This window comes from Rhineura floridana, chromosome 3, assembly GCF_030035675.1.
Source record: "Rhineura floridana isolate rRhiFlo1 chromosome 3, rRhiFlo1.hap2, whole genome shotgun sequence".
NCBI classification, from domain to species: domain Eukaryota; kingdom Metazoa; phylum Chordata; class Lepidosauria; order Squamata; family Rhineuridae; genus Rhineura; species Rhineura floridana.
In genome coordinates this window covers 42,304,608-42,331,634 of record NC_084482.1, presented here as the reverse complement: position 1 = coordinate 42,331,634, position 27,027 = coordinate 42,304,608, and the positions used below count along the sequence as shown (strand labels likewise).

General features: G+C 42.2%; 2 protein-coding genes and 1 long non-coding RNA gene across 6 annotated transcripts in view; 1 reads left to right on the top strand and 2 right to left on the bottom strand.

The window, feature by feature from the left end:
- Positions 1-3,436, bottom strand: part of HELZ (helicase with zinc finger) — a 215,500-nt gene extending 212,064 nt beyond the window's left edge. Inside the window, exons 1-2 of one of the 4 annotated variants that reach the window (XM_061615575.1) lie at positions 3,330-3,436; positions 1,446-1,609 (exon numbers count right to left, since the gene is read on the bottom strand). The gene's annotated coding sequence lies outside the window, so the exon portion shown is untranslated. Of the gene's footprint in view, positions 1-582; positions 1,406-1,445; positions 1,610-3,329 lie in introns of those variants that run through there. The other 3 variants (XM_061615573.1, XM_061615576.1, XM_061615574.1) reach the window with 3 other exon arrangements.
- Positions 3,081-10,963, top strand: LOC133379740 (uncharacterized). Its single transcript, XR_009761253.1, has 3 exons — positions 3,081-3,862; positions 7,852-7,931; positions 10,880-10,963. It is a non-coding gene; the product is annotated as an uncharacterized LOC133379740 (long non-coding RNA).
- A 7,344-nt stretch (positions 10,964-18,307) lies between these two features.
- Positions 18,308-27,027, bottom strand: part of PSMD12 (proteasome 26S subunit, non-ATPase 12) — a 32,259-nt gene continuing 23,539 nt past the window's right edge. Inside the window, exon 11 of the mRNA XM_061615571.1 lies at positions 18,308-18,747. Coding sequence (XP_061471555.1) covers positions 18,538-18,747 — 210 coding nt within the window. The 3' untranslated portion in view covers positions 18,308-18,537. The remainder of the gene's footprint in view (positions 18,748-27,027) is intronic.

Genomic DNA, 27,027 nt, shown 5'->3' with positions numbered 1-27,027 from the left:
GATAGCATCCATTCTCTGGAATATTCTCCATCTGATAATTCATGATGTGGAGACAGTAATGACCTTTAAATGCCTCTTAAAACACTTAAATGTTTACTCAAGCTTTCCTAGACTCAATTTTCTGTTCTGTACACTGATTACTTTTATCTGTGATACATAGTTTTGGTTCGTTTCTATTTAGTTTCTAGGTAATTTTATTGACTGTATTTTTATCAATTTTACGTAAAGTGGTTAGATATTTTTATTATATTAAGCAGTTTAAAAATTGCATAAATAAATAAAATTAACTGAATGAGCTTTACAACATCCAAACATTTTGTTATACTATTCACAGGATTACTAACTGAACTAATTCAAAATGGGAGGCCAAAATATACCCTATGCAAGCTAATACACCCTTTGCAGCATATATTTGCCAGGGAGCAGCATACCAACTAGTCTGCAGTTGCAGTACACAAATAGTCACTTGAAACCTAGTGAATATCAGCAGCCATATAGCAAAGGGTAAGCTCTACAATGAAACACCTACTGGCTGCTACATGTACAATATTTTGTGTAGAAAAGACTTTGCTTCAATTTTACCTTTTAGAAAACTGGATATAACAGTTCCCTGTCTTGCAGGACGAACCTTTGTGAAGGATAGGCCCCAAACCAATTGGTTCAAATTATAAGGAAAAGGATTTAGACTAAACATTAGAAAAAACTTCTTGATAGTATGAGCTGTTTCACAGTGGAACAGATTGCTTCAGAAGGTGGTGGTTTCTCCTTCATTACAGGTTTTTAATCAGAGGCTGGATGTCCATCTATCAAGGATAGGCTTCCTGCACCAGCAAGGGGTTGGACTAGATGACCTTTGATTACTCTTCCAACTCTGATTCTATAACAATATTTAGTTCAGAAATAAATTCTGCCCATGATGCCAAATATTAAGTTGTTCACATTAGAGAAAAAATGTGTAACATAGTTGTCTTAAACTGTATTCAAAAGATGACAGGCAAGCTTCAGATTGGTGCTTGGTAGAAAAATCGTACTGCAGCAGAGTAAAAAGCATAGTCTGCCCAAAGGATTTTGATCAGAAATAATCAGGGGCAATGAGATCAGATATTGTTTTCCGACAAAGATTATCCCCTTACAGTGCAACCCTATACATGTTTACTCAGAAGTAAGTCCCACTGTGTTCGATGACACTTATGGCACAATCCTAGGAATATCTATTGAGAAATAAGTCCCACTGATTTCAGTTAGGGCTTCTCCCATGTAAGTGAGCATAGGATTGCAGTGTTACTCCCCATTTAGTGTATTGCAGTTTTAGGTACCTCACTCTAAAGGGATCCTTCTTTGAAAAAAAGGATATCAGATTCCATTTTCCCTGTGAAGTTTACAAATTGAAATACTTGGAGCAATTCATAGTTTTTACTCTGCCAAAAAAATTTTTTAAATCCTACCAAACACCAGTTTGAAGCCTGCATCTCTTCTTTTGGATTCTTTTTCTTTTCGTTCATTCTTTCTTGAGCTGCATTCAGACATTTATTCTGTCACTACAAAGCAGCCAACGTGAGATCTGTCTGATAATCCTATTTCTATGGCACAGATGGAATACTTTCTTACACTGGAAAAAAAGATAATAAAATATTAATAATACTTAGCATTTATAAAGCACTTTAGAGTGTTCAGAACTCTATGCACACATTATTTGAACAATCTTGTAAAAGAGATCAGTACCACTATATCCATAATGCAGATGGGCCAAGTGCTATCTAGGGCTAATGGGAGTTGTAGCCCAAAACATCTGGTGAACACTAGGTTGACAAAGGCTGCCCTTGTAAATGCATGGCTGACGGGAGGGGGGGGAGTATACACCAGGAATTTTTAATTTTATTAACCAGCAGCTGAAAGCCACTCTGAGGGCCATTGAGTCACATACAAATGTAATAACAACAACCAACTTCCTAGATCACTTCCCACTGGAAAGAAAATTCCTTTCTGTGAGCTATCTCAATCCAGGAAGTTACAATTAACTTTTTTTAACATAGTTTTACAAAGCTTAATTCTCTGTCAACACAGAGAATAAAATAATGGACTTTAGTTAGAAGTCCATCAATTTCCATGGGTCTACTCTGAGTATGTCTAATATTGTGCAAAAATTCCTGGTTGTAAGGGGGAGCTGTATTGCCAAAAAAAAAAAATCTACCTTTAAGGTGCATCAAAATGCTAAAAATTAACAGTATTCAAACGACCCTAGAAAAGCAAGTCACAGTGCACTGGCATAGTCTGTTTTTCTAATTCTTTAATAATTCTTTCTATGAGATATCCCAACCCAGGAATTTATTATTATTCATTTTCTCCCTCTGTTTCCATCAATATTTTCAGTTATGATCACATTTCTAGTGCACGGGAAAAGGTACAAGGTCACAAATTTTCCTTATTCACCATGCAATTAATTTTAACACAGCTTTCACTTACTAGCCATGCAATTACTTTTACACATTAACATTTTAAAGTATGTTCACATCCTACAAAAGAACTGATATTTTCTTGCAATTATAATCACCGATATCAGCATTGTCCGTCACAATCCCGCTATTACGAATGAATCATCGCTAAAATACTCAACTCCTTAAAACCTCTCATGTATTTTTTTTAAGCTAGTATTTATTTCCAACTTTGATAATGGAAACAGTGGTGCTTGGTGGAGCTGGCGTGCATATTTGCAGGAGCCTGCTTCACAGCGGAGAGGGGGAAGGGAACCTTCCGTTTGAATTTTGGAGTTGTTGTTTGCCTTTCTCAGTTTCACGAAGACTTGATCCGCACGACCCTCGAGGAATATTTTGGTTTGTTTTACTACCCCTACCCTTTAAACGCTTCTTCATTCGAGGATCTGAGATTTACATGCGCATGTTTTAGACATTTAAAAAAATAGAAACGCACACCCCACCCTTTAGTGTGGGTTTTGTTTCCTCCCTCTAAACCGTTTAAGGCGTCTCCTTAGCTCCCAAAACTAAGGACTGAATCCGTCCTGACTCTCAGCCGTAATGCCTACTCTACCGCGCGAGCAGTTTAGTCCCCGGAGAAGCTCATCAGGCACCAGGACTCCGACGGAGCCTGCTTGTAAACAGCCCCGGAGCTGCTGCTTCTACAGGCCCTCCGCAGACACAGGGCCCTCTCCAACCGGCACTGCTCAACCTCTCCCCGCGCTAGAAGCTTCAGCTCAACCAGAAGAGACGTTACACTGCACCGCGGCCCCACCGATCCCCTCTGCTGCCCCTACTCCGGCCAGGCCCCCTCACCCTTCGTCCTCCTAGTGAGGAAATGGGGAAGTCCTCACTTACCTGTCATTACTTTCTACGCCATCTTGGATCCACTTGTCAACGTCCTTACAAAGCATTATGGGTAAAAAGTCTCTTCTCCCTTCTCTTCCTCCACCCCCCCCCCGCCTCTCCGGACAGAGAGCGAAGAAAGTTGAACCAGCCGGCAGAGGGTAGTTGTCCTTCTGCAGAGACCCATTTGCTCGCCCAACCGGAGGAAGAGCTGTAGGAGGCATGAGAGAGAAGGCAAGATGGTTGGCACTGTATAGCTCTGGGAATACTGAGGTGCCTAGCTCTTGCAAGGTTTTTTAAATGACTTTTTTTTGTTGCTGTTGGAAGAAAAGTAAAATAATTGGGTCGGCGCCACCCCATCCCATAAGCAGCCTTGTTGAGCAAAACAAGAGACTGGAAAGAGCAATGACTGTGGGGCCAAACATAGATAACGAAAATAAATAACTGACAAAACCGGAGACTTCATTCTGTTTTGGCAGCACTTTTTTCTTTTTCAAAAATTGAAGATACCTCTGTGTGTGATAATTTGGTTGGTCCTAATACAGGTATTGCCGTACTGTGCTTTGTTGTTATGTGCCTTCAGATACCATCTTATCAGGAGGTCAATATAGGAAACCGACCTTTAGTGTGGCGGCACCTACCCTGTGGAATTCCCTCCCTTTGAATATTAGGTAGACGCCATCTCTGCTATCTTTTCAGCGCCTTTTGAAGACCTTCCTCTTTCAACAAGACTTTTAAGTTGAGACTTATCCCAGTCTGCATCTGTGTCAGAATTGTTTAATATGTTTTTTAATAATGTTTTAACCCTTTTTAAAGTTGTTTTTAACATGTTTTTAATGCTGTCTTGTTTTAATGTATTTTAAGATTTGTTTTTATGATGTTTTAAAGTGTTTTAGTGCTTTGTTTGCCGCCCTGGGCTCCTGCTGGGAGGAAGGGTGGGATACAAATTAAATAAATAAAATAAATAAATTACGACTTATGGCGACCCTATGAATCAGCGACCTCCAGTAACATCTGCCATAAACCACCCTGTTCAGATCTTGTAAGTTCAGGTCTGTGGCTTCCTTTATGGAACCAATCCATCTCTTGTTTGGCCTTCCTCTTTTTCTACTCCCTTCTGTTTTTCCCAGCATTACTGTCTTTTCTAGTGAATCCTGTCTTCTCATGATGTGTCCAAAGTATGATAACCTCAGTTTCATCATTTTAGCTTCTAGTGATAGTTCTGGTTTAATTTGTTCCAACACCCATTTGTCTTTTTCACACTCCATGGTATCTGCGATGCCCTCCTCCAACACCACATTTCAAATGAGTTGATTTTTCTCTTACCGGCTTTTTTCACTGTCCAGCTTTCACATCCATACATAGAAATCGGGAATACCATGGTCTGAATGATCCTGACTTTAGTGTTCAGTGATACATCTTTGCATTTGAGGGCCTTTTCTAATTCTCTCATAGCTGCCCTCCCCAGTCCTAGCCTTCTTCTGATTTCTTGACTATTGTCTCCATTTTGGTTAATGACTGTGCCAAGTTATTGATAATCCTTGACAAGTTCAATGTCCTCATTGTCAGCTTTAAAGTTACATAAATCTTCTGTTATTACGTTAGTCTTTTTGATGTTCAGCTGTAGTCCTGCTTTTGTGCTTTCCTCTTTAACTTTCATTTCAAATCATTACTGGTTTCTGCTATCAGTATGGTATCGTCTGCATATCTTAAATTATTGATATTTCTCCCTCCAATCCGGGCCTGGCAACCAAGAGGTCTCCTGTATCTTTAAAAGTTGTGCAGGGGGAAGGGAGAATTCCACCTTGTGGGTTTTCTCATTACAGAGTTGCAAGAACACCTGCACTTGGCTGACTTTCTCTTCTTCTAAAGATACAGGATCAGTCTCAGGCCAAGAACCTGGCAACCCTATCAGGTAGGGCAGGGAAAGACTGCTGCCTAACATTCCAGAGAGCCATTGCTAATCAGTGTTCACAATACTGAGCTAAATGGACAAACAGTCTCACTCAGTATAAGGCAACTTCCTATGACTAGCAGTGGCCATCTCGGGAAGGGATGTGGAACCAGAGGCCCTCCAAAGTAGAGCTCCCATGAGCCCCAGACAGCATTCCCATTCCTGCTCTAACAATGCAGGCAGGAGTTATTTCCTCAGTTAAACTTTGATTCTTCTAAGTGGAGAACCTGTCTGGAACAGCACTGTACATGTAAGGTGTTTGCTGCACCACTGAGCTATGGATATGAGCCCCCCAGATTTAGAATGGCAGTTTCAGATAAGAGCTTGGAAAAGGTACTTTTTTTCAACTGCAACTCCCATCAGCCCAATCCAGTGGCCATGCTGGCTGGGGCTGATGGGAGTTGTAGTTCAAAAAAAGTAACTTTTCCAAGCTCTGTTTCAGATACTAGATTTCAGTGGTAATTAAGAAAGACCTGGGTTTAAAGACCTCTGCATGAGCCAACAAGAGGCCGAAATCTTAAAAGGACCCTTATTTAGTACAACTGAAATCAATAAGATTTCATTCAACTAAATGTATTTGGGATTGAGGTATATCAGCATGTAAGGTCATGCCCACTGCTTGGCTACAGTCCTCAAACTGATTGATTTCAGTAAACCCTATTGGTTTATTTGGGGCTTGAGTGCAATGGTTATGGATTGGGATATAACATTTAATTATGAAATGGGAACATGAATAAAGAATGTTGTAGACTTTTATGGGTAGCAAAGCTGTTCTCCACTACCACTTCTTGGACAGCAGTTATTTTAAAAAGATTTATTATTTCTTCCTCTTTCCCTTTAATAGCCAGCAATATGATTGTCTTTTATTGGCCTAGCCAATAGTTTAAAGATGGTACAAGCCACTGTCACAAAACTCTTCATGAGGTAAAAATGTAGACAAATTTACCAGAAGAATTCTGGTAAATTTAATTGTGTGCATCATAATTAAACGTCTGGTCACTCTAATAATCTATATACTACCACTGCCAATTTAAGCCTTCCTGTGCTTGTGCTTACGTAGCCAAAACCACACCACTCACAAGACAGAGGTACTGGCAGACATGGGGTAACATCAAGGTAAGCTCAAGTACAAAAAGTCTGCTGAGGAACCCCCCCCCCCAACAATAGTTCCATCATAACTCAATGACATGCAATGTTAAGAATATAGGAAAAGTCCTGCTGGATCAGGCCAAAGGCCCATCTAGTCCAGTCCTGTTCGTACAGTGGCCACAACAGATACCTACGAGAAGCCCACGTGCAGGACCTGAGTGCCATGGCACTTTCCCCAATTGTTATTCATAGCAGCTGGTATTGAAAAACACTGCTTCTGATAGTGGAAGGTGAGCATCGCCTTTATCCTCCATGAATTTGTCTAATCTTTTAAAGCCATCCAAGTTGGTAGCCATCCCTATCTCTCGTGGGAGCAAATTCCATAGTTTTAACTATGTGCTTTGAAGTACTTTATGTTTCTCTACTGAGTCTTGGAACATTCAGTTTCACTGGATGGCCCTGAGGTCAAGTATTATGAGAAAAACTTCTGTCCATTTTCTCCACACCATGCATAATTGTATACACTTAAGTGACCATAGTGGATAGGAGTGCCTTTTACCAGTCTCATCTGGTATGCCAGCTATGGCTATATCTGCATCGGGATAACTTGGCCACTATAGTCTATGCATCAGAAATCTCAAAACTGGATTACTGCAATGTGCTCTATGTGGGGTTGCCCTTGGACCTGAACTGGAAGTTCCAGCTGGTCCAGAATATACTGCTGATGAGGGCAGACAGCCAATAGCATATGACACCTCTGCAAAAACATCTGCACTGGTTGCCCATATGCTACTGGGCAGGGTTCAAGGCTCTTGTGTTGATATACAAAGCCCCGAACAACTTAGGTCCAGGATACCTTAAGGACTGCCCAATCATTGAGATAACCCAGAGATGCGCTGTTAGTTATCCCCCATATTGCAGAGCCCCTACAGGTGTCAACTGGAAGTTGGGCATTTACATGCTGTGGAACACTCTTCCAGTGTTCAGCAGGCATCCTCACTTTTGCCTTTCAGACATCTCTTGAAGTCTTTTTTGTGCCAACAGTACTATGCAGATGTTTAACATGTTTTTGAGTAGCCAGTCTTTTTAATGGTTGCTCTGTACCGCTTTTAAAAAAGTGTTGCTGTACACCACCTGATGTTTTGTGAGATGGCGGTATATAAATACTTTCATAATAAATAAATAAATAAATAAATAAGCTCATTTCAGAGAAAACGTTACAATAAATTAATATATGACAAAAAAGAACAATAAAGAGAAATGTTAAATTACAAAAAAGAAGGCAGATAGTTTAAAGTAGAGGAAAGAATACATTATGACTTTGTATTACCTTGCATTTCAGTGTTCCAATAGTTTATAAATAAACCCCATGTTTCAATAAACCTGTTGTCTTATGTTTGTTGAATATGTGTATGTTGACTAGCCCTAAAATGATACATAAGTTTGTTAAGATGAGTAACTTCCCATATTTTTTTAACCACTCTGTTATAGTGGAAGGTTCCAGTGGCATGTCCAAGTCACATCCTGGCTGTAAGGGGATATTTTCTGAGATCTTTCAACAGCTACCCTAGGTAATCAAGAGATTCCACACATCTCATCCCAAAAAAGGTCAAAGAAGCCCTGCCAGATATCTTCAAACTTACACAGGGTTTTTTATTTTCATATAAACCACTTTCTCATTAGCTGAAAGTCACAAGATGTCACACGATCGGCAATCTATATCTGGTCTCATTTGGCCTCTCAGTTTTTGCAAAATCAGCCTCTTAAGCATTTCATGATTGTTCTGTTTATGGTTTAAGATTAAAGGCTTATAACAGATACTTCTTATTCCAAAACAAACAAAAAATGCTATGCCAGTGCGGGGAAAAGTAGAGTGTCTGCTACTGCAGGCTTCAAAATGCTGAAGTCACTGGAATTATTTAGATATAAATAGGTTGACGATCTGATGTTAACTGCATTTAGAAATGCAGAACTAGACATTCTAAAAAGTATTTTAAGTTAAACATGTCTGATGATAAAACACAGCTGAATAAGCATGTTAATTAAAATGTTAATATTCAAAATATGCATCTTAATTTTTATGGACTATAACACAAAGTGTACTTAAACCCATTAATGTTCTCCTTTTCTTTAACCTTTTTCCTGTTAGTATTTTAGATAGATATTGATAAAAATTTATTAGAAACTATCATATATGTTTCTTTTATTATAATACACATTTATCAAAAGGAAAATATCTTAATCTAACATTCCTTCTATATATACACTTACCAGAAGGATCAGGGCCGGTGCCAGGTGTCACTGGGCCCTTCGCTCCCAGTGCCTCCCCCCCATACCATGCAGGACCGCTCCATCTACCTCTTCTCTCATTCTGTGAGAGCCCTGCGTACTGGGCGCATAGGTTGCTGCCATCAACCAAGATGGCGACGGAGGCTTTTCTAAGGGCAGGGCTGGTGGCAGGCATGCCGGGGCCGTTGTGCCCCATCCTGCCCCGGGCCCCAGCACACACATGCACACAGCCAGGCATGACTGGGTCCTTGGGCCCCAGCCTGCTACAGGTGCCTGGCTCCTGCCTATTCCACCTACCTCTCTCCTGCATCCTGCTGCTGCGTGTGCTGCGCACACAGGGCTGCCATCAACCAAGATGGTGGCAGAGGCTTCTCTAAGGGGCTGATACCCCTGCCGCCATCTTGATGGCACGCATGCATGGTACACTATGCACATCTGTGCGCACATGCCTGCCATCAGCCAAGATGGCGGTAGGTGCATCAGCCCCTTAAAGAAGCCTCCACCACCATCTTGGTTGATGGTAGTTCTGCACGCACAGCAACAGAGCAGGAGAGAGAGGTACGTGAAGCGAGCGAATGGGCTGGCAGCCTGGAAGCTCCGTCCCTGTAATCCACGGCTGGAGCGCTACTCCCCCACCCTAATGAGGGGCCCTTCAGGGGGCCCTGTGTGCCGTGGGGCCCTCGGTCGGGGCCCGACCTGGCCCCTTGGCGCCAGCTCTGTCTAAAGGGCTCATACTCCCCACTGCTAGGGTTGCCAGGTCAGAAGCATCCCAAACCCTGAGATTTTGGGGGTGGGCCTAACTGTTGTCATGGGGTGAGCCCAAGTGACATCATGGGGCGGGTCCAAGTGATATCACAGGGTAGGTCCAAGTGTCATCATGGAGCGGGTCCAAGTGATGTCATTAAGCATCAACCACCGTTGCTTGGTGCATACAATTCATACAAAAACATTTATCTGATTGGAAATTAAGATAGAAATCTTAGCTAAAAGATGGAGCCTAGGTAGGGAACATTTAATCTAGCCAATTTGCTTCTGGCAAAAAGGGTTCAAGTGCCCTCAGGCCAGGCCAGGCCAGTCACCAGAAGGCCACTGTAGGAAGAAAGAAGCCTAGTGTTGTGGAGATGTTAGATGGGAGCACTCAGGAGTAAAGATGGATGCCCAAAGAGCTGCAATTCTAAACACGCTTACTAAGGGACTAAGCCTCATAGAACTCAATAGGACTTCCTTCTCAGTAGATATGGTTTGGATTGTGTTGTTGATAAAGCAAAGATATCCATATCCAAGTAGGGTTAGCAACGCCCTGCCTGGAATGCCCTGTCCCTACCTTTTAACATCCAAATTTCTTTACAGATTTGACCCTTCTCTTCAGAAAGAGGTCTGAGTAATGAGTAAGAAGATTCTCTACCCTTTTCTGTCTCCCCTGTGGGCTGCTATAAACTCACTTTATCAGCCAACCCAATTCCAGTGAATATAACTGAAAGAGAGAAAGCACACGATTTGGTCTACCTTCATAGGCAGCAGCTTGGGAACAAGAACAATTGTAGCAATGCTGCCCAGTATGTGAATTCTCTTTTACCACTATTGGGCAAGAAACAAACCATCATACAAATAACAAGGTGCATCATCAGTGGATTTAAGGGGATTGAGCTGAAGCCAGAATGGTCGAGGCTACTTTGTCGGTGCAACCTCTTAGATATCCCTTCTCAAGAGCCACACATGACGTTATAGCCAATCTGAGTCAGGATGAAGAACTCCGCCTTGACTCAGATCTACCCTGCTGGGAAGTGGCCAGAGCCCCCTATGGCCATGGTCACTAGTTCAGCGAACCACTCCCTCCAAGACCAAGAGTGAGCCACAACAATAACTTCTAGTCCTGAGTCCTTTATCTTTCTTAGAACTAGAAGTTCAGGGTCCCTTCATGATAGTCACAGCCACGCCCTCTCAACAGCCACCACCTTTCTAAGATTATACAACCTTCTAAGATTATGGAATAATCTGGCCAGGCTTGGATACTGCTTTCTGCTTCTCTATCACTGTCATAATTTGACTGTCTTTTTTTCTTTTCAAAATAAAATATAAACATAACCAACAAAATAAACAAAAAATATTACATTATATAGATCACAATCATATTGCTTGTAAATATTACGTTTTGATTATCCATAGTGAATTAGTAACACAATTTTAATTCATACATTAATACTGTTCCCTTTCTTTTCCTTTCCTGCAGGATTTTTGAATATCATTCCTATCCTTTCATTTATTGGACCATTTAATAATAGTGCCATATCCATGTGAATGCCATTGGCAGGGGCATCCTTATATCTTGTAGATTTATATAATTGATAAAATCATACCATACTGAAATGAAATTAGTCTCTTTACTTTGTCCTCTTGCTCTTTAAATATCTGTTAGATTTTTGAGTAGAGCTATGTCCCAAACTGTTTTATACCAAGAATCTATATTTGCTCCTTTAAGGTCTTTCCAAGATTGTACAATAGTAATCCTTGCTGCTGCTAACAAAAAACTTACTAACTTCTTATTTTTAATATCAAGATCTTCATTCAGAAATAAATTCTATATTGCTAATTGTGTTGTCAGTGTAATTTTTGTTGGGTGATCTGTTCAATCTCCTTAATCATAGTTACCCAAAATCTGTGAATTTTTTGACACTCCCACCACATATGTATATACGTACCAATTATTTGACACTCCCTCCAGCAAATTGAATATGTTCCTGGATTCATCAATGCTGTTTTTCTAGGTATCAGATACCAATGATATATAATTTTCAAAAACAATACTCTGTGTTTAGCTAATATTTTTTTGGTGTAGTCACTTATTCCATTGTGTTACCCACTCTTCCCTATCTATTTCAATTCCAAGTTCCCTTTCCCGCCACAATTTTAATTCTGATGTATCTCCTCCTATGTAATCTGCTAAGATTTTATATGTATTGGATGTCAGGCCCTTTGAATCCTCTGAATATGCTAATATTAATTTCTCAAATCTGGTAAATCTGCATGTTGCAGCTTCTTTTCTTTTCTCACTTTCAGAAATATTGCTTGAATTACTGAAATCAGTGTCTACATGTTTATCTCCCTCGGAACCAATCAGTATGAAAGAGGGGTATGTTAGCTACTGAGAAAAGACTTGTCAGTGGCTGACTCACCTCCTTTCACTCTGATTGGCTCCAATCAGCAGGAAAGGATAAGGAAGAATGTTAGAAGACTCTTCTCAATGGCCAACACACTCCCCTTTCATGCTGATCGACTCAAAGGACACTGGAGATACAGGGACCCTGCTGGGACCTGCCTCCCAAAAAAGTAAGGTGTGTAAGCTCCCTGTCCAAGAGCCTGGATGACTACACCCCTGGTTAGAACCCTTTGGAGCAGGGCAATGGGTGGGAAGGGATATAGCAGGCCCTGAGGCCACCTTGCTGTTAGAGTGTCCATGCAATTGGCCCCTGGCTCCTGAATTGTGAGAAGAGCAGGGTCACCTTTCTGTTTGCTGGACTGGCAAATAGATCCAACACCAGCATCCCAAATTTGTGTACTATTTGCTTGAACACCTCCTGGTGAAGGCTCCTTTTGGCACTTGAGATTTGTTGGTGGCTGAGCCAACCTGCCTGAATGTTTTCTCCCCCCAAGACATGCTCTGCAGATAGGAATGCAAGATGATCCTCTGCACAAGATAGCAGAAGGTTCGCCTTGTCCATGAGGGCCCCTAATTTTGACACCTCCATGGGCTTTGGCTGCCATGTTGTTGGTGCAGACTAGGACATGACCGTTGTGGATGGTTGGGAGGAAGTGTAGCAGTGCTAGCCTGATTTTCCAGACAGTTGGTGGGCCTCTTGGCCTCCTCTGAACTTCTGGTGCCCTGGGTGAACTGGGTTCCTATGTGAGCCCCCCACCCAGATAGGCTGGAATCTGTGGTAATCTGAATTTGAGGCCTCTCCCTGAAAGATATCCCCATGTAAGGCTGTGAATAGCCACCAAGCTAAATGCTGTCTTGTTGTCTCTTCCATCTGCACTAGTGTTGCCAGGTTCATGGCCTGAGACTGATCCTGTATCTTTAGGAGAAGAGAAAGTCAGCCAAGTGCAACACTTTAATGAGAAAACCCACAAGGTGGGATTCTCCTTTCCCCCTGCACAACTTTTAAAGATACAGAATACCTCTTGGATCAGTCTCAGGCCATGAACCTGGCAACCCTAATCTGGACCCTGAAATGTCTGCACTTTATGATAGCCCGCTGATGTGAGAGGTGGGTCCACTGCACTGTAGGGGATACAATCTATGGAGGTAATCATTGCCCCCTGAAGTTGAGCCAGATGTCAGGGTGAGACTCCTGCAGGATAGCATATGCTACCCTGTGGATTTTAGTGGTACATTCCTCTGGGAGGCTCACAATGCCCGTTTTGGTGTTGGTTGTTGCTCCCAGGTGCTGCATCTTGTGTGCTGGGGCCAACTGGCTTTTTCACATTTATGAGAAAGCCATGTTACTAAAGGCAAGCCATTATGAGAGCAAGATCCTTTGGGGCTTGGGTCATGGATCTTGACCTTATTAGAAGGTCATCAAGATAGGGGAAAGTATGGCTAGACTGCTGTCTCAGATGTGCCACTATAGTTACCAAGACTCTTGGAGCTGATGACAAGCCAAAGGGCTGTGCCCGACTTTGGAAGTGCCTGCCCGGATATGCAAACCATAAATACTGGTGATGGAGTGGGTGAAATGGGATATAAAGGTAGGCCTCAATGAGTCCAGTGATGTCATAAAATCCTCTGCTCTGAGAACCTCTAGAATTGTCTTAAGAATTTCCAGTTTCTCTGATATTGGTTCACTTGCTTCAGGGGGTGAACAGAATGGAGTAGCATCCCAATCAAGCCTGGCAGGAAGGCCCTGGCTTTATGGCCCTGATCTAAGACAGATGCTCAATGGCCTGGAGCACTAACAGATGTTTCTGGTGTTTCCATGACCTGAGGTACTGAATGAAATATGGTGGTGGAAGCCCCACAAATTCCAGCCTTTATCCCTCCCTGATTGTGTCCAGGATCCATTGATCCCCAGTGGTGGATGTTCAAACACTTGGAGTCTGCCCCCCACCCAGGATGCAGACCTGGTCAGGCCTGCTGGGGATGCTGTTGCCTCCCCCCTCTGTGACCGTCTGAAGGGGTCAGCTTGTGGAAGGAGGGCTGGGCCCTTGCAGTCTGTTGCTGGGTAAAGCCTTGGCTCCCCCAAGATGGCCTTGTTCCTCTGCCCTCTCTGGAAGGATAGGACTGCCTGAATGAACCAGGACACACTCCAAATGTTCTACAAACATATTTCCCCTATTGAAGGGATTACTGGGCAGGCTGGCCTGCACCTTTATGTCTGCATGTCAGTACTTGAGCCAGAACTTCCTGCAGCAGCAGCGGCAATCGTTCTGGCTAAGAACTGAATCACATCTGCTGAGGCATCTGCCACATAGGCAGAGACCTTGACTAGCTTGCTTAGTCTGTCACATGTGGGGACCGGTTTGTGCCACCTCCTGCAATATGGATTGTGCCCACATGAAAGAAGCCTTAGCCTTGAAGGAGGCTGCTGCTGAGGCCCTGATGGCAAGGGCAGAGGCCTCATGCACCTTGTACAACATGGCCACTGCCTTCCTGTCCTCTGGGTAATACACCCCATCTCATGGATCCAAAGAGGCCACTGGTGCATCCAGCAGTGGACCCCACCCCTAAATCAATTTATTCTTTCTCAAATATATATATAAATGCTTCAAGGGCTTTCCAGAGGACCTAGCTACCCTGGTTTCTTCCACTCAGATATAAAGGTCTCTTCAAAGTCCAGTGGAAAAGAAAAACTCCTCTTGCGAGGCCTGTGTTTTGGGAAAGGTGTGGAGGATCCCCCTCCCTGCAGATGCAAGCCCTAAAAATGGGTGTAAAGTCCCACAGTGTAAATGATTTGGGGGATCCAGAGTATTCCTCCTCATCTCTCTCCCCCTCAGCTGGTTTCCCTCATCAGAAAAAAGGAAGCTGTCCCAAGAAGGGATAGCCAGTCAGCTGCACTTCCGCACTCTGTGGCAGCAGAGCCTGCCTGTTGATTCTCTGGAAGTCCTGAAAGAGACAGAAGAGGGAGATATTCTCACCTTCTCCCCCTTCTAAGATGGCAGCTGTGGCAATCTGTGATCAGTTTGGTCACATGTGCGGCCAGGGCCATGCACCCTGCGCCCCCCATCTTAGGCCGCAGCTAGGCTGCTGCAGTGATGCAGTCGTCTTTGCCAAAGTTCAGGAGGGGGTTGTCTGCCTGACGCTGGAGCTGGGTGTAAGGACACAACCTGGAGCCATCTAAACACCTCTGGCATAATCAAAACGGCTTTGGAAGGAATGGAGGTTAGGGACCCTAGGCCTTCCCCTCCCTCCTGTACCCAAGTTTACCACTGGCTCTGCTGGGTTCCCTGCTACAACACACTGTCCTCCAATCGCCCCAGCCACTTTTGCAGCACTGGAAGGGGGGGGGGAGAAGAGGCTGTTGCCTAGGCTGGAGAGGCAGATCCCCCTCTTCAGGCAATCTGGCATCCCTTGCTGTCCTCTGAAGAGGCTGCAGTTCATGCTCTATAATTTTGTCCTTATAAAAGGGGGGAGCTGGTATCACAGTCACTGAACATTTGAGGGCATCAAATCAACCACCTAAAGAGAAATTCTGTTTCTGTTGCAATAGGTCCATTCTATCCAAATCAACTCAGATTTCAAAGTAGCTTTTTTGTCTGATTTCCCATCTTATAGTATTTAATACACTACCCTTTTCTTCAGAATTTTGACTGATTGCATCAGAAATGGGGATGAGTTTAATTGTACTGGTGGGAGATGCTAACTTGAGACAGGTTTCTTCAGTTCTTGAAGAAAAAGAATTTGCATATTAATACCATTCCAGTCTGACTCATACAGAAATTAAGTTATCACATACGGGTACTAAAAAGGTAAGCGCAGGCTGAGTTTACCAAAGGCAAATTTGTTAATTCTTAGTCACAGCAAGCATGTTGAACCACCCAAGATGGGAAAAGGTCCCACTAATTTACCAAGGCTGCTTATACAAGCAGCACTTCCCTAGCTTGCAAAAGGATAACTACTACTTTTTCAATCTAACAGGTTGCACTAAATGGCTTATCTTTAAATTGGTTTCCACTTATTATGGGGAAGATAATGGACTTAAGCAAGACATTGAAGCCCTGCCCCTCATCATGGGAAATCATGTTTAGCCTCACTTTGACTTCAAATTTTAATCAAGCATTACCACATATTTTGCCAAGGCCACAGGCTAAATCGGAACATTCCCTTTCGCTCAAGCAAGTTGTTTTGTTGTGTAAGAAAACTGCAATAAAGACACTATTCAGCTTTTTCAGCCTCTTGTACAAGCAAAAGCATGAAAATTGCTACAAAACATACATTTTATAACACTCCACAAACAGTTAAGCGTGTGCAGGTCACTAATGCCTATTTTCCTTCCGGTCACAGTTCTTTGGATCCAACTCTTGCTTTTTTTGTTTGTAAAAATGCAGTGTTTCTGAATGAACATGACATCCAATACATCATTCTATCAATGGCATGAACATGCAGTTGTGAGTGAATGTCTGCTTGCTCAGCAGAACTTAAGCTTCTTTTCTATGCTCCCCCAAAATGTGCTTTGGAGGATCCCCAAACCACCATAGATTTTAAGGGTGCGCAGAGGGATGTAGGGAAAGGTGAAGTCCCATTGCACTAACCAGTCTGTTCTTCTCACATATGGATACAACCCATAATATGCTTAATACAGGACAAGGCCACCTTAATTTTTTCTACAGTAAACCTACACTCTACTTATAAAAAAAAGCAGAACTGGGAGAGCAGCAGTGCTCAACAATTCCCTCCTCACTAAATCCGCTGCAGAGGGCCGGAGGATCTTCCATGAACATAAGGGCTCCTTCCATGAGTAGAATGTTCTAGGATCCAGCAGAAGCACCTGCTGGAGAAAGGTGGGGATATCTTCTTTGCCATCTCTGCTAACGACTAAAATTGTGGTCTCTAGCAGCCATTAGACCAGGGCTAGCCAATGTGGTGCCATCTAGATTATACAACCCCCATTAGCCCCAGCCAGTGTACAATAGCTAGGGATGTTAGGAATTGTAGTCCAAAGACTACTCCCCACATTAAACAGCTGAAGGCAAGTTCAGAGGGACTGGAAAATATAGTGAGAACTTAAAAAGAGTAACAAAGTGCAGTTTAAATAAATAGGACTGTTCCTGATGTGAGCCTGACAATAAGAGATACTTATCCAGTAGGCTGAATCAGTGATGGTACAAATGAACTACCTAAAAGAAGAGATGTAAAGCACACTCTTGAAATGCTGCTATGGTATATGCAAGGCAGAAAAATTACAAAAAACCCTAGTAAATGTAATTTTGCACACTATAGATCAATAATCTGCATATTTTCCATTGTGAAATACACAGAGCTGCGGAATTCCTTCTACACAGAAATGTGTCCTGCACCTTTACTTGTACAGCTTTTGTCATTTGTCCTGGCTTTTGACAGCCAAGGTATTTTTTAGGATTGGATCCACCCTTTTTATTTGATGTAAATTTTTTTTTAACTTATGTTAATATTTAATATTCCGATGTACATTATTTTAACTGATTTTAATATAATATTATATTGTTGTAACCTACCCTAAGACCTTATGGTGAAAGACAGGTAAGAGAACCTCTGAAAGCAACTGATATTGTCTTGAATCCAGAGAAGTTCTGGAATGAGTTGAGCAGAAGGGATTTTTCCTGTCCCTTCCACCCAATGGCAGCCCCCTCAAAAGCTTCTTCCAAGAATTGAGGAACCCTTCTGAATGAGATGACCTGTAACGCAAGGAGCTGAGGGGGAAATAACCTAAAATTGGACAGAGGCTCCTTCTTTGAGCAGAAACTGGTATGGCTCCTAAGATCTCAGCCCAAGTATGCAAGGCACTTAACAGATACATGCTAAAGCATCATTCTTAGAAGTGCCATCCTAAGAATTTTCAAAAACTAACTTGGAAATAATCCATTTTACATCCAAACGTGGGTTATCTAGTTTAATTAAAAACAACATATCCTACTAACATGTTGAACATTTTAAACTGGACACTACTTCTGACACCATAATCCATATATAGCCATTTTTGAGATGGAAGTCTAGAACAGGATATTTAAACACCAGCTTCACTTATTTACATTCTTTTTCCATTTAAAAATCTTAACAACTGAAACCACCTAGTTAGTTTCTTTATCAAGACAAGCCGTCTTCAATGCTATGGTTTGCTTTTTGTAAAATTACTCGAGCGTTATTGTAGCAAAATACAAGTCAAATGAAATACATTTATCCAATGGAAACTGAAAATCAGTTACGGCTGACTCCACACTGTCTTTGCTGGATTATGTTCTGCTATAAAACTCATTCTACAGCATGGAATAAAAATGGAAATTAGGTTCCATGCTTGAAGTTCTTAAGAGACACTGTGTACTTAAAGTTAACATTAAAAAATCACCTGTTACATTTCATTATAAAATATATTAAAACACACCCATACATCTGGAAAGGCAAAAAGATCAAGATAGAGAATGCAAAAGCATTTGCTGATGTAGACAAACTGGGATAAATCAAAGGCCATTTCCATTACACCAACAATACAATTTTATTGTGTTTTTTCATCAATTGCAGCAAAAAATGTTATAAACCAAATGAATAATCAAAGGAGCTTAATTGTCAACAATTCTTCAAGAGTGATTATGTTCTAAACTTCACCGGGAAGGGAGAAATGAAAAAACAAATATACAGTGGGATAAAGTCTCTATGACCAACGCAATGCCTCCCTAAAGCATTAAGGCGACCAAGGCACCTTACTGCAGGTTATGTATCATCTCCTCTTTGGCAATGAGATGTGTAGTTTTATTAACTAGAGCCATCAGCGAATTCAGCTTGTGAGACCAGTCATTGAGTAAGTTATTTGGGTCCTTGGGCCTCTGAAAGTTGATAATTCCTGCCAGCCTATCGACTTTTGCAAAGATGGTCTTATTCACCACTAAGTTGGACAAAAACTCTTCAGATTCCTGTAAAGCAAAAATAAAGCACTGAATTAGATGATCATTTTTTAAAAAATGGCTTTGAGTGAAATTCTATTATCTTTTAGTAATAATGTGACAAAGACATCCAGACTTTGAAAACCAAATGTGCCTTATGAAAGCTGATTTAGTTCCACTGAAATAAATAGGACTTAATCATGATTCAACATTTCAGCTTAGTTGTGCTAAGTGGGCTAGTGGCATTCTATCCCATCAACCTGTCTGCCCTTAGCCAGCCCACACCTCCCTGCCTTCTTACTTATAACCATTCCAGGGGCTGGCCCTGCCTGTCAGCTTCCTCTTCCTCCTCAGACTCAGTGTTGCCCTTGCAGACCTCAGCAGGGAAGAGGATGGTGGACAAAACTAGACTGAGTTGGCTCTGCCTGTCACTGGCTCCCTGCCTTCTGCATTATCAATCCCAATAGGCACCAGCCACCATATGTATCTTGTTCTTATATAAGATAGTGTTTTGTAAAAACTGTCTCCAGCAATGCAACTATATTGGCGTTATCAAACCAGTAGCCAACACATTACCTAAGTAATATTGCATGTCAAGAAAATCTTGTATGATGCAGGTCAAACTTATATTTGAAAACCAGCTACACTTTCTGCAGCACTGTTACGAGTGTTTATAGATCATGTGTCATGTAACTTCTGTAGTGACTAGAAAGGAGGTGTGCAAAACATGTTTAATTAAACACTTCAAAGTAAATACAGTAGGACCTTCCTGTACTCTAATCTCCACATTTCTGAATGCCATTAGGAACAAGGGGAGGAACAGGTACGTTAGGGAAAATAGCTATTAGTAGAACTGGATAAAGATTACAAAGAACGCAAACAGTAAATATGGGAGCTAGGCAGGAAATAGTGTATGAAAGATTACGCTCCCGAAGATGAAGGTGTGAGGAAACTATAAACAAACATTAACAATTTCACTCGCCACAGCAAGTGTAGTTCTACACGCTGGAGCAGAAAAGGCACACATGGGGGTGTGTGGGGTGGAGGGGTGTACACGTTATATACACCACTGACTAAAAGGTGCTGTTCAAGTACAGTGCCCAAGCCAGCAGGTTCCTCTGCCCTCAAGCCTTTCATTTCAGAAAGGCCAGCATGGGAGAGGGACTTGCCCACATACAAGTGAGGCAAGTAATAAGATTTGGCATGCCAAACCAAAATATTACAGAGCTGCACCTACAAAGTATGAGGTCTACCCATTGCTCCACCTTGCTACATCAAATGACACACAAAAGAATACAGATTAAAGTTTTAAAGTATTTTTGTATAGGTCATAATCAAGTAAGAAGGAGCTTCCATAGCTTTCATCCTTCATCTGTTTAACCTAAGCAAGAAAATGTTTAAGTGATTATTAATTGGTTATAAAACAAGCCCAGAAATAGCAGTAATGAAAATTACTATATTTTCTGTATTTTGATGTTCAACTTGTGGCATTTTACAATTGCTAAGATACTGAAAATCAAAATAAAGTTACCCATTTGGAGATGGGATTATATTCTCTGAGGGAACACTCCTTCCAATTGTTCCAATTATTTTGTTATTCATTGTATTTTTATGTTATTTATGTTCACCGCCCAGAGAGCTATTGCTAGTCGGGCGGTATATAAATTTAATAAATAAATAAATAAATTGCTAGGTAAAGCTACCTGATTTGTCTCCTTTTCATCTAACACACCACCTAAAATTAAATTTCACCTTTGTTATGACTGCTTAGTTTCTCTTTATTTCCATTTTCCATCTATCAAGCATGTTTTGCCTAGGGATGGTATCTACAGACCCAGATAACAGCACATTATTTTTTCAAGGATGGGGAAGTCAGCCACTGTTGTGTTTCCTAGCACCTAAGAGTGCCATGTTTGTTACTTCCCTCCACATTCTGTTTTAAGTCTCATAGCATAGCCACCAGCCAAGGTTTCCTTCCCCCTTGCTCTTTTATCATCTAGCCCTGTAGGCACCTTGGCGGCCTCAGACTCCCCATTATATATTTATGTTTAAATTGAGATTGTTTGGCTTTGGGGGATATATTATTTAGTTGGGGTGTTTTGGGGAGGGTGTCATCTGCTTTTTGGGGCTGGCTTATTTGGGGTTTTTTAGGGGGGACAGGTGTTTTGCCTGTTTAGGGGTCATTTCTGAGTTGCACCAGTTTTTCTTCTGTGAAATGGGGTTTCATGGCGCCAACAGTTCCAGATTTCCAAATGTTTCCCCATTTGAAAAAGACTGGGGATGCCTAATCTAGCCTGATGAAGGGTTCTGTAGAACTCAAAAGCTTACACACAGTTTTGTGATATTTTAGTCAGTCTAATAAATGTATTGCCCTAATACAGAAAATGAAATTAGTTATCATTAGCTGTTCAAATTTCAGAGGCGGAGGCTAAGATGCAATGAGATGCTTACTTACTTAAAATCTTTCAATTCTGCATAATTTTAGGATTCTATATCTACACTATGACAATGTGCATTTAAATGGGAATGTGCATTTAAAATGTGATACTTAAATACTGTAAATACGTGATTTCTAAGACCCAGTTTGGAACGGACCATTGGTCTTACCTGAAAGGTGGCTATGACCATCACGTGGGTAGTTACAGCTACCTAGTGTCCGAAGACAGGAAATGAAAGGAATACCACATCCCTTCTGGCCCTCATTCCAGTCCATTTCATGACAAGACCAATGGAGGACTCAAATGACATGAAAACAATGATAGAGAGACAGAAAGAGAAGACCACCAACACGGAGCCAAAATTAAACAATTTATTGGCAAAACAGTAGAATTAAAAAGACATTGGAGTACCAAGACAATGGAAATATAAGTTCAAATCAGACACAGGCAACCAAACAAAATACAGGGTGGTGTGTGATGGTCTCTGAGCCTGGAAAACCACCTTTCAGGTAAGACCAATAGCCCAGTCTCCCAGGGTCTGAGCCCATCATGCGGGATGTACCCAAGCAGTCCCAAAAGAAGGGAGAGCCCAGACTGCCCCCTAAGTCTAAGGAACCACTTGCTGTACGGCACACCATCCAAATGATGTATCAGCAGAAGTATGTGTTTCAATTTTATAATGCCTAATAAAGAACTAGGAGTAGACCATACCAACAAATATCCAGCAAGGAGCATTAGCAGCAAAAGCCACCATTGCTGAAGCACACCTAGTGGAATGCGCAGAAATGCCTTGTAGCACAGGTAAGTTCAGAGCATTATAAGCAGTAGCTATACAGGCGGGCAGCCAATGAGCTAAAAGTACATGCAGACAACTTCTTTCCCAGTGAATTATGAAAAGAAACAAATACAGTAGGGCCCCACTCATACAGCAGGTTACATTCCGGACCCCCGCTGAAAAGCAAAAAACCCCGAAAAGCGGAACTCATTGAACAGAATGGTGCACAACACCCAAAAACCACTATAAAAGCAGAACAAGCGCCATATGAGTGGGGCTTTAGTCTAATTGCATCTAATTGAGACCGTCACATTAGCAAAGCGCCGTAAAGCGAAGCACCGTAAAGAGGGGCCCTACTGTACTTTGTCAACTTAAAGTCCTTTGTCTGAGCAATGAAGACCTTCAGTGCATGCCAAACATTCAACAAATGCCAGACCTTTTCCTGTGGATGTACCAGGTTCAAACAAAAAGAAGACAGTATCAAGCCCAGGCTCCCATGATAGGTGGTATCCACCTTTTGGACAAAGGTAGGATTCATCCGTAGCATGAGTCCTTCCAGAAGATGCAGGAATTCTTGCCCATTGAAAGAGCTCCAAGTTCGGAAACTGTCTGTGCTGAGGTGATGGCTACCAAGAAAAGAACCTGGATGACATCAGATGAGAGGAACAGAGTGTAAGGGTTCAAAAGCTGGCCTATGTAGTGCCTGCAGAACCCACTGAAAACGCCACGTAGGAAATCAGTGGACAACAGGTGAGCAACACTGAATCACCTCTCTTAGGAAATACTCGATAAGCAGATGAGAACCAAGTGAAAAGACTCTTCAATGACAGAATAGATGAATTTTCTGAAGCCTTGCAGCACTAGGTAATAGATCTCAGTTCCAACCATAAACCAGAATGCAGAAAACCAAGAACATGTTGAACCAAAGCTTTCAAAGATCTAACATTATGCCTTGCATACCGAACAGCAAAAGCCTTCCAAGTACTCAGATGCAACTGGTAGATGCAACTGGTAGAAAGAGTAAGTGAAGCCAAAATGGTATGAATCACAGATGGAACCACTCAACTCAGATGCCAGATGAGACCCTGAGGCAGCAGGTCTGGTCGAACAGGCAGCTCCTAAGGAGGTTCTACAGCAAGGCACTGAAGGTCAGAAAACCATGTGGGGAGCCATCAGGAGCAGTTGAGGCCATTTCAAAAGTAGCTGTCAGAGAAACTTGGAGATCAGTGGCACTGGCGAGAATGCATAAAGACCACCCAACAGCCAGGGTACTGCCAGAGCATCCATCGCCACTGCCCTGCTGTCCTGAAACCTTGAGAAATACCGTGGGCAATGAAAATTCATCTGGGAAGCAAACAAGTGAATCTGGGCTGGTTCATACCTGTGCTGAACTTGCAGGAAAACATTGGGATGCAACTTCCACTCCCAGGGAGCCACTTGCTGCCGACTCAGCCAATTTGCTTGAACATTTAGTTCCCTGCTCAGGTGCTCCGCAAGAAGCGAGAGCAGACTGGCCTCTATCCAGCTGAACAGAGGTGTTGAATCTGCCTACAAACTCCAAGAACGGGTACTCCTGATGGTTCACATGGACTTTCACACACATGTTGTCTGTCTGCAGAAGGACATGCACCAACGTGAAAAGACTGTGAAAGTGCAGGAGTGCTAAACGAGACACACACAGATCCAACCAGTTTATGTTGTGCGCAACTTCTTCCAGAGACCAACTCTCCTACACAACTAACCATAGCAATGGGGGCCCCAGCCGGGCAGACTAGTGTCAGAGGTTACTGATGTCCATGGAGGATCTCGAAAGGGAGTACTACAGGCCCACCAGACCAGAGAGTAATGAGAGCCTCCAAGATCTGAACAGGCCAATAGCTGACCCTCGCAATGTCCACCTGAAATGGAAGAAGAATCCACTGAAGTAGCCAAGTATGGTATCTCGACCATTGGATGATCTGAATTGTAAACACAAAAAATTCCTAGAGCCCTGGCCAGTGGCATCAGATCTGTAGACTGAAGGCCTCACTGACACTCTGCCATCTGAAGGACTGTATCGATTAGTTCTGAAGAAAGAGTGGTAAGCCTGCAAACAGTGTCCAATATCACCCCCAGGTGCTGGAGCCTCTGTGATGGAACCAAGTAGCTCTTTTCTTGGTTGATCAGGAAACCTCGCTATCTCAAAATATTGTGGGTTATCTGTACATGCAGCCAAGCCTGGTACGAGGAGTCCGTCCTGACCAGAAGATCATCTAGACAGGGGTACACATGAATGCCCTGGTGGTGAAGAGAAGCCACCAGGGCAACCATTATCTTCGTAAACACCCTTGCAGCCAATTAAAGGCCAAAGGGGAGGGCCCTGTACTAAAATCATTGTCATGCATGAATCTGAGAAACCTCTGATGCAGAGGAAGGATAGGGACATAAATATCAATGGAAGCAAGACAGTGACCAGTCTGAAGCATCTCACAAATAGACTGCAGGGACTCAATTTTAAATTTGAGATACCTCACAAGCAAGCTTAAGAACTTTTGGTCTAGTACAGCCTGCTACAACTTGTTCCATTTTGTTAAAACAAGATGAAATAAATGACACAGTAACACTTGCCAAGAGGCACCTGCTCTATTGTGTTGATATTGAGCAAATGTTGAATCACCTCCCAAACTATGCAGCATTTCAGAGGGGACTGGGAAACTGAAACAGGAAGGAATCTGTTTGGTGGCACAGTCTGAAATACTATTGCATAACCTTGTTGAAGTGATGTGGCTTGTGCCAGGGTTGTCAGTTTGATCTATAGTCTTAGCCCCTCCCAAAGGAGCACCCAGATGAAACAGATGAAAAGACTGAGCTTGGTGATAAGGAATAAAACATCTAAAGGCTGTCTACTGTCCCTCTGAATCATGGCCAGAAAGGGTTTGCATTTCTCACAAGGATCAACTAGCATATTCTTCAAGGCATTGTCGCCAACCCGTTTGCTGCCAACATAAGGGGCGGTTGCCAAATATGCTTGTGCTGTATTGTCCGCATCCTAATGCCTGAGCCCAAGGGCTTGATGGACAACAATATCAGCAGACATAGCAGACAAATGGTGCAGTGCAGAGGGTGGCATCTGCCACAAAGGCAATCTCATGTCCAAGCTTCAATAGCGACTTTCTCAACTGATCAGAACTTGGACTGGGGTTGTCTAACAAATCATCCAACCAGGCCAAGGCAGCACAGACAAACAGAGAAGCCACACAGGCAGTTCTCTAACAGTATCAGCTGACGCATCATGGGCCTTATGAAGCGCACTGGTAAAAACCACAATAAAAATGGCTGACCAGTAGACAAGAAACGGTAGACAAAATGGCAGACATAAGAGAAAGGCAGGAAAACCAGGACAAAAATGGCACACCAAGTAATAAGACAGGGGAAACAAAATTGCAGGCATAAATCAAAAGCGGGGGGAAAACAGTGATCGGGTTGGAAGACTCAGCAGCTGAAAAAAAGCACACACGCAAGGGCCAAATGACAGAACTAATGAAAACTCAGAAGTGGGAAGGGTTGCAGCAAAAACGCCAGAGACACACAAAGAGCATATGATTGAAGGGTTTTTTTTTTTAATTAGAACAAAAGGAACAAGCACAGGGAAATAGAGCCTGACAAAGGGAAAGAGAAGACTCACGGCATGGAAACAAGACAAGGCTAAAGCAGGAGCTGCAGAAGAAGAAAACCACTTTGAAGGCAGGAAATGGACTGGGGTGAGGACCAGAAGGAGCATGGTATTCCTAATTTCATTCATTTCCTGCCTTGGAATGCCAGGTGGTAGTAACTACCCATGTGACATGTTCACACCCCAGGAAAACAAGATTGCATAGGCAAACATTTATCCATAGGTAACTTGAAGCACTATTGTATGGCATATCTTCTCAGAAGACAGACATGTATAGGATTTATTCACAAGCAATTTCTATCAATTGAGTCAAAAACTGATGAAAGGTCAACAAACACTGCATAGAGTCTTGAATTGTTTTTAAAGGTTTTCTCAGTAACATGGAACAAAGTATAGCAATGATCAATGGTGGAGTAAGTGTTCCTAAGACCAGCTTGCTCTTCCACAAAAAAGAATTGGAGGAGACCCACTTCTGTAGCTTGTTAAGTAAAAAGGAGGCATATATTTTAGATGAGATATCCAACAAACTAATCGGTTTGTAATTCTAGCAAAGAAGGGTTACCCTTTTTAAAAATAGGATAAACTATAGATAGTTTTCAACCTGGAAGGATTAGACCAATCAAATTAATCTCAGTAAACAATTTAGCAATAACAGGAGCTCACCAGTTAGAAAATGTTTTAAACAGTTCTGGTGGCAAAAAGTCTTCACCCGGAGTCTTAATGAGCTTAATAAAATCAATCAAAGGTTTAACCATGTAAGGGGTTACAGGATCCCAATTAGGGAGAAAGGGAAGGGAGCTGAAGAAGAGTTATATCTGGGCCTCAATAATCCCTCTTGCCTCTGCCAGGCCATGGATAACAATATTCCACACCTTAAGCTCATTATTTTCTACAGCAGCTTGGCCCAAGGCCTCCCATTGCATTCTGTTCGGTTCATGCTTTTTTGTATATATGAGGTGTTTATAAAATAATCTAAATTCAATTAGTTGTTGAGTAGCTACTTCTGTTTTCAGGTTTAGGTGTCTAGAAAGTTTGACCAGAGTTTTCTTAGCACTTTGACAATCCTTCTCAAACCATGAGAATGACTTGAAATTCTGGTATGAAGGACCAGATGAAGTTTAAAAAAAGGTTGTAGGTAGTCTACAATCTGTTGGTACATACTTAAGGGAGTAGATTCTCCCAAAAGGCAATGAGAATGAAACAACTCCTCCTCCTTGGCTCTCAAAAGATTAGTCAGAGACTGAGACCACCTCAGTCTTCTAGAGCCCAGAACCTTTCCATTCCAATTATGATGGGGTGCTGGGCGAGGACCAGCAACATTAAAATCTAACCAAAGTGTAAGAGGATAATGGTCACTATCTGTGCGGTCTAGAATATCCATTTCTTTTATAGAGACAAGGAGAGAAGGGCTAACAATAAAATAATCAATAGTGCTTGCCCCTAAG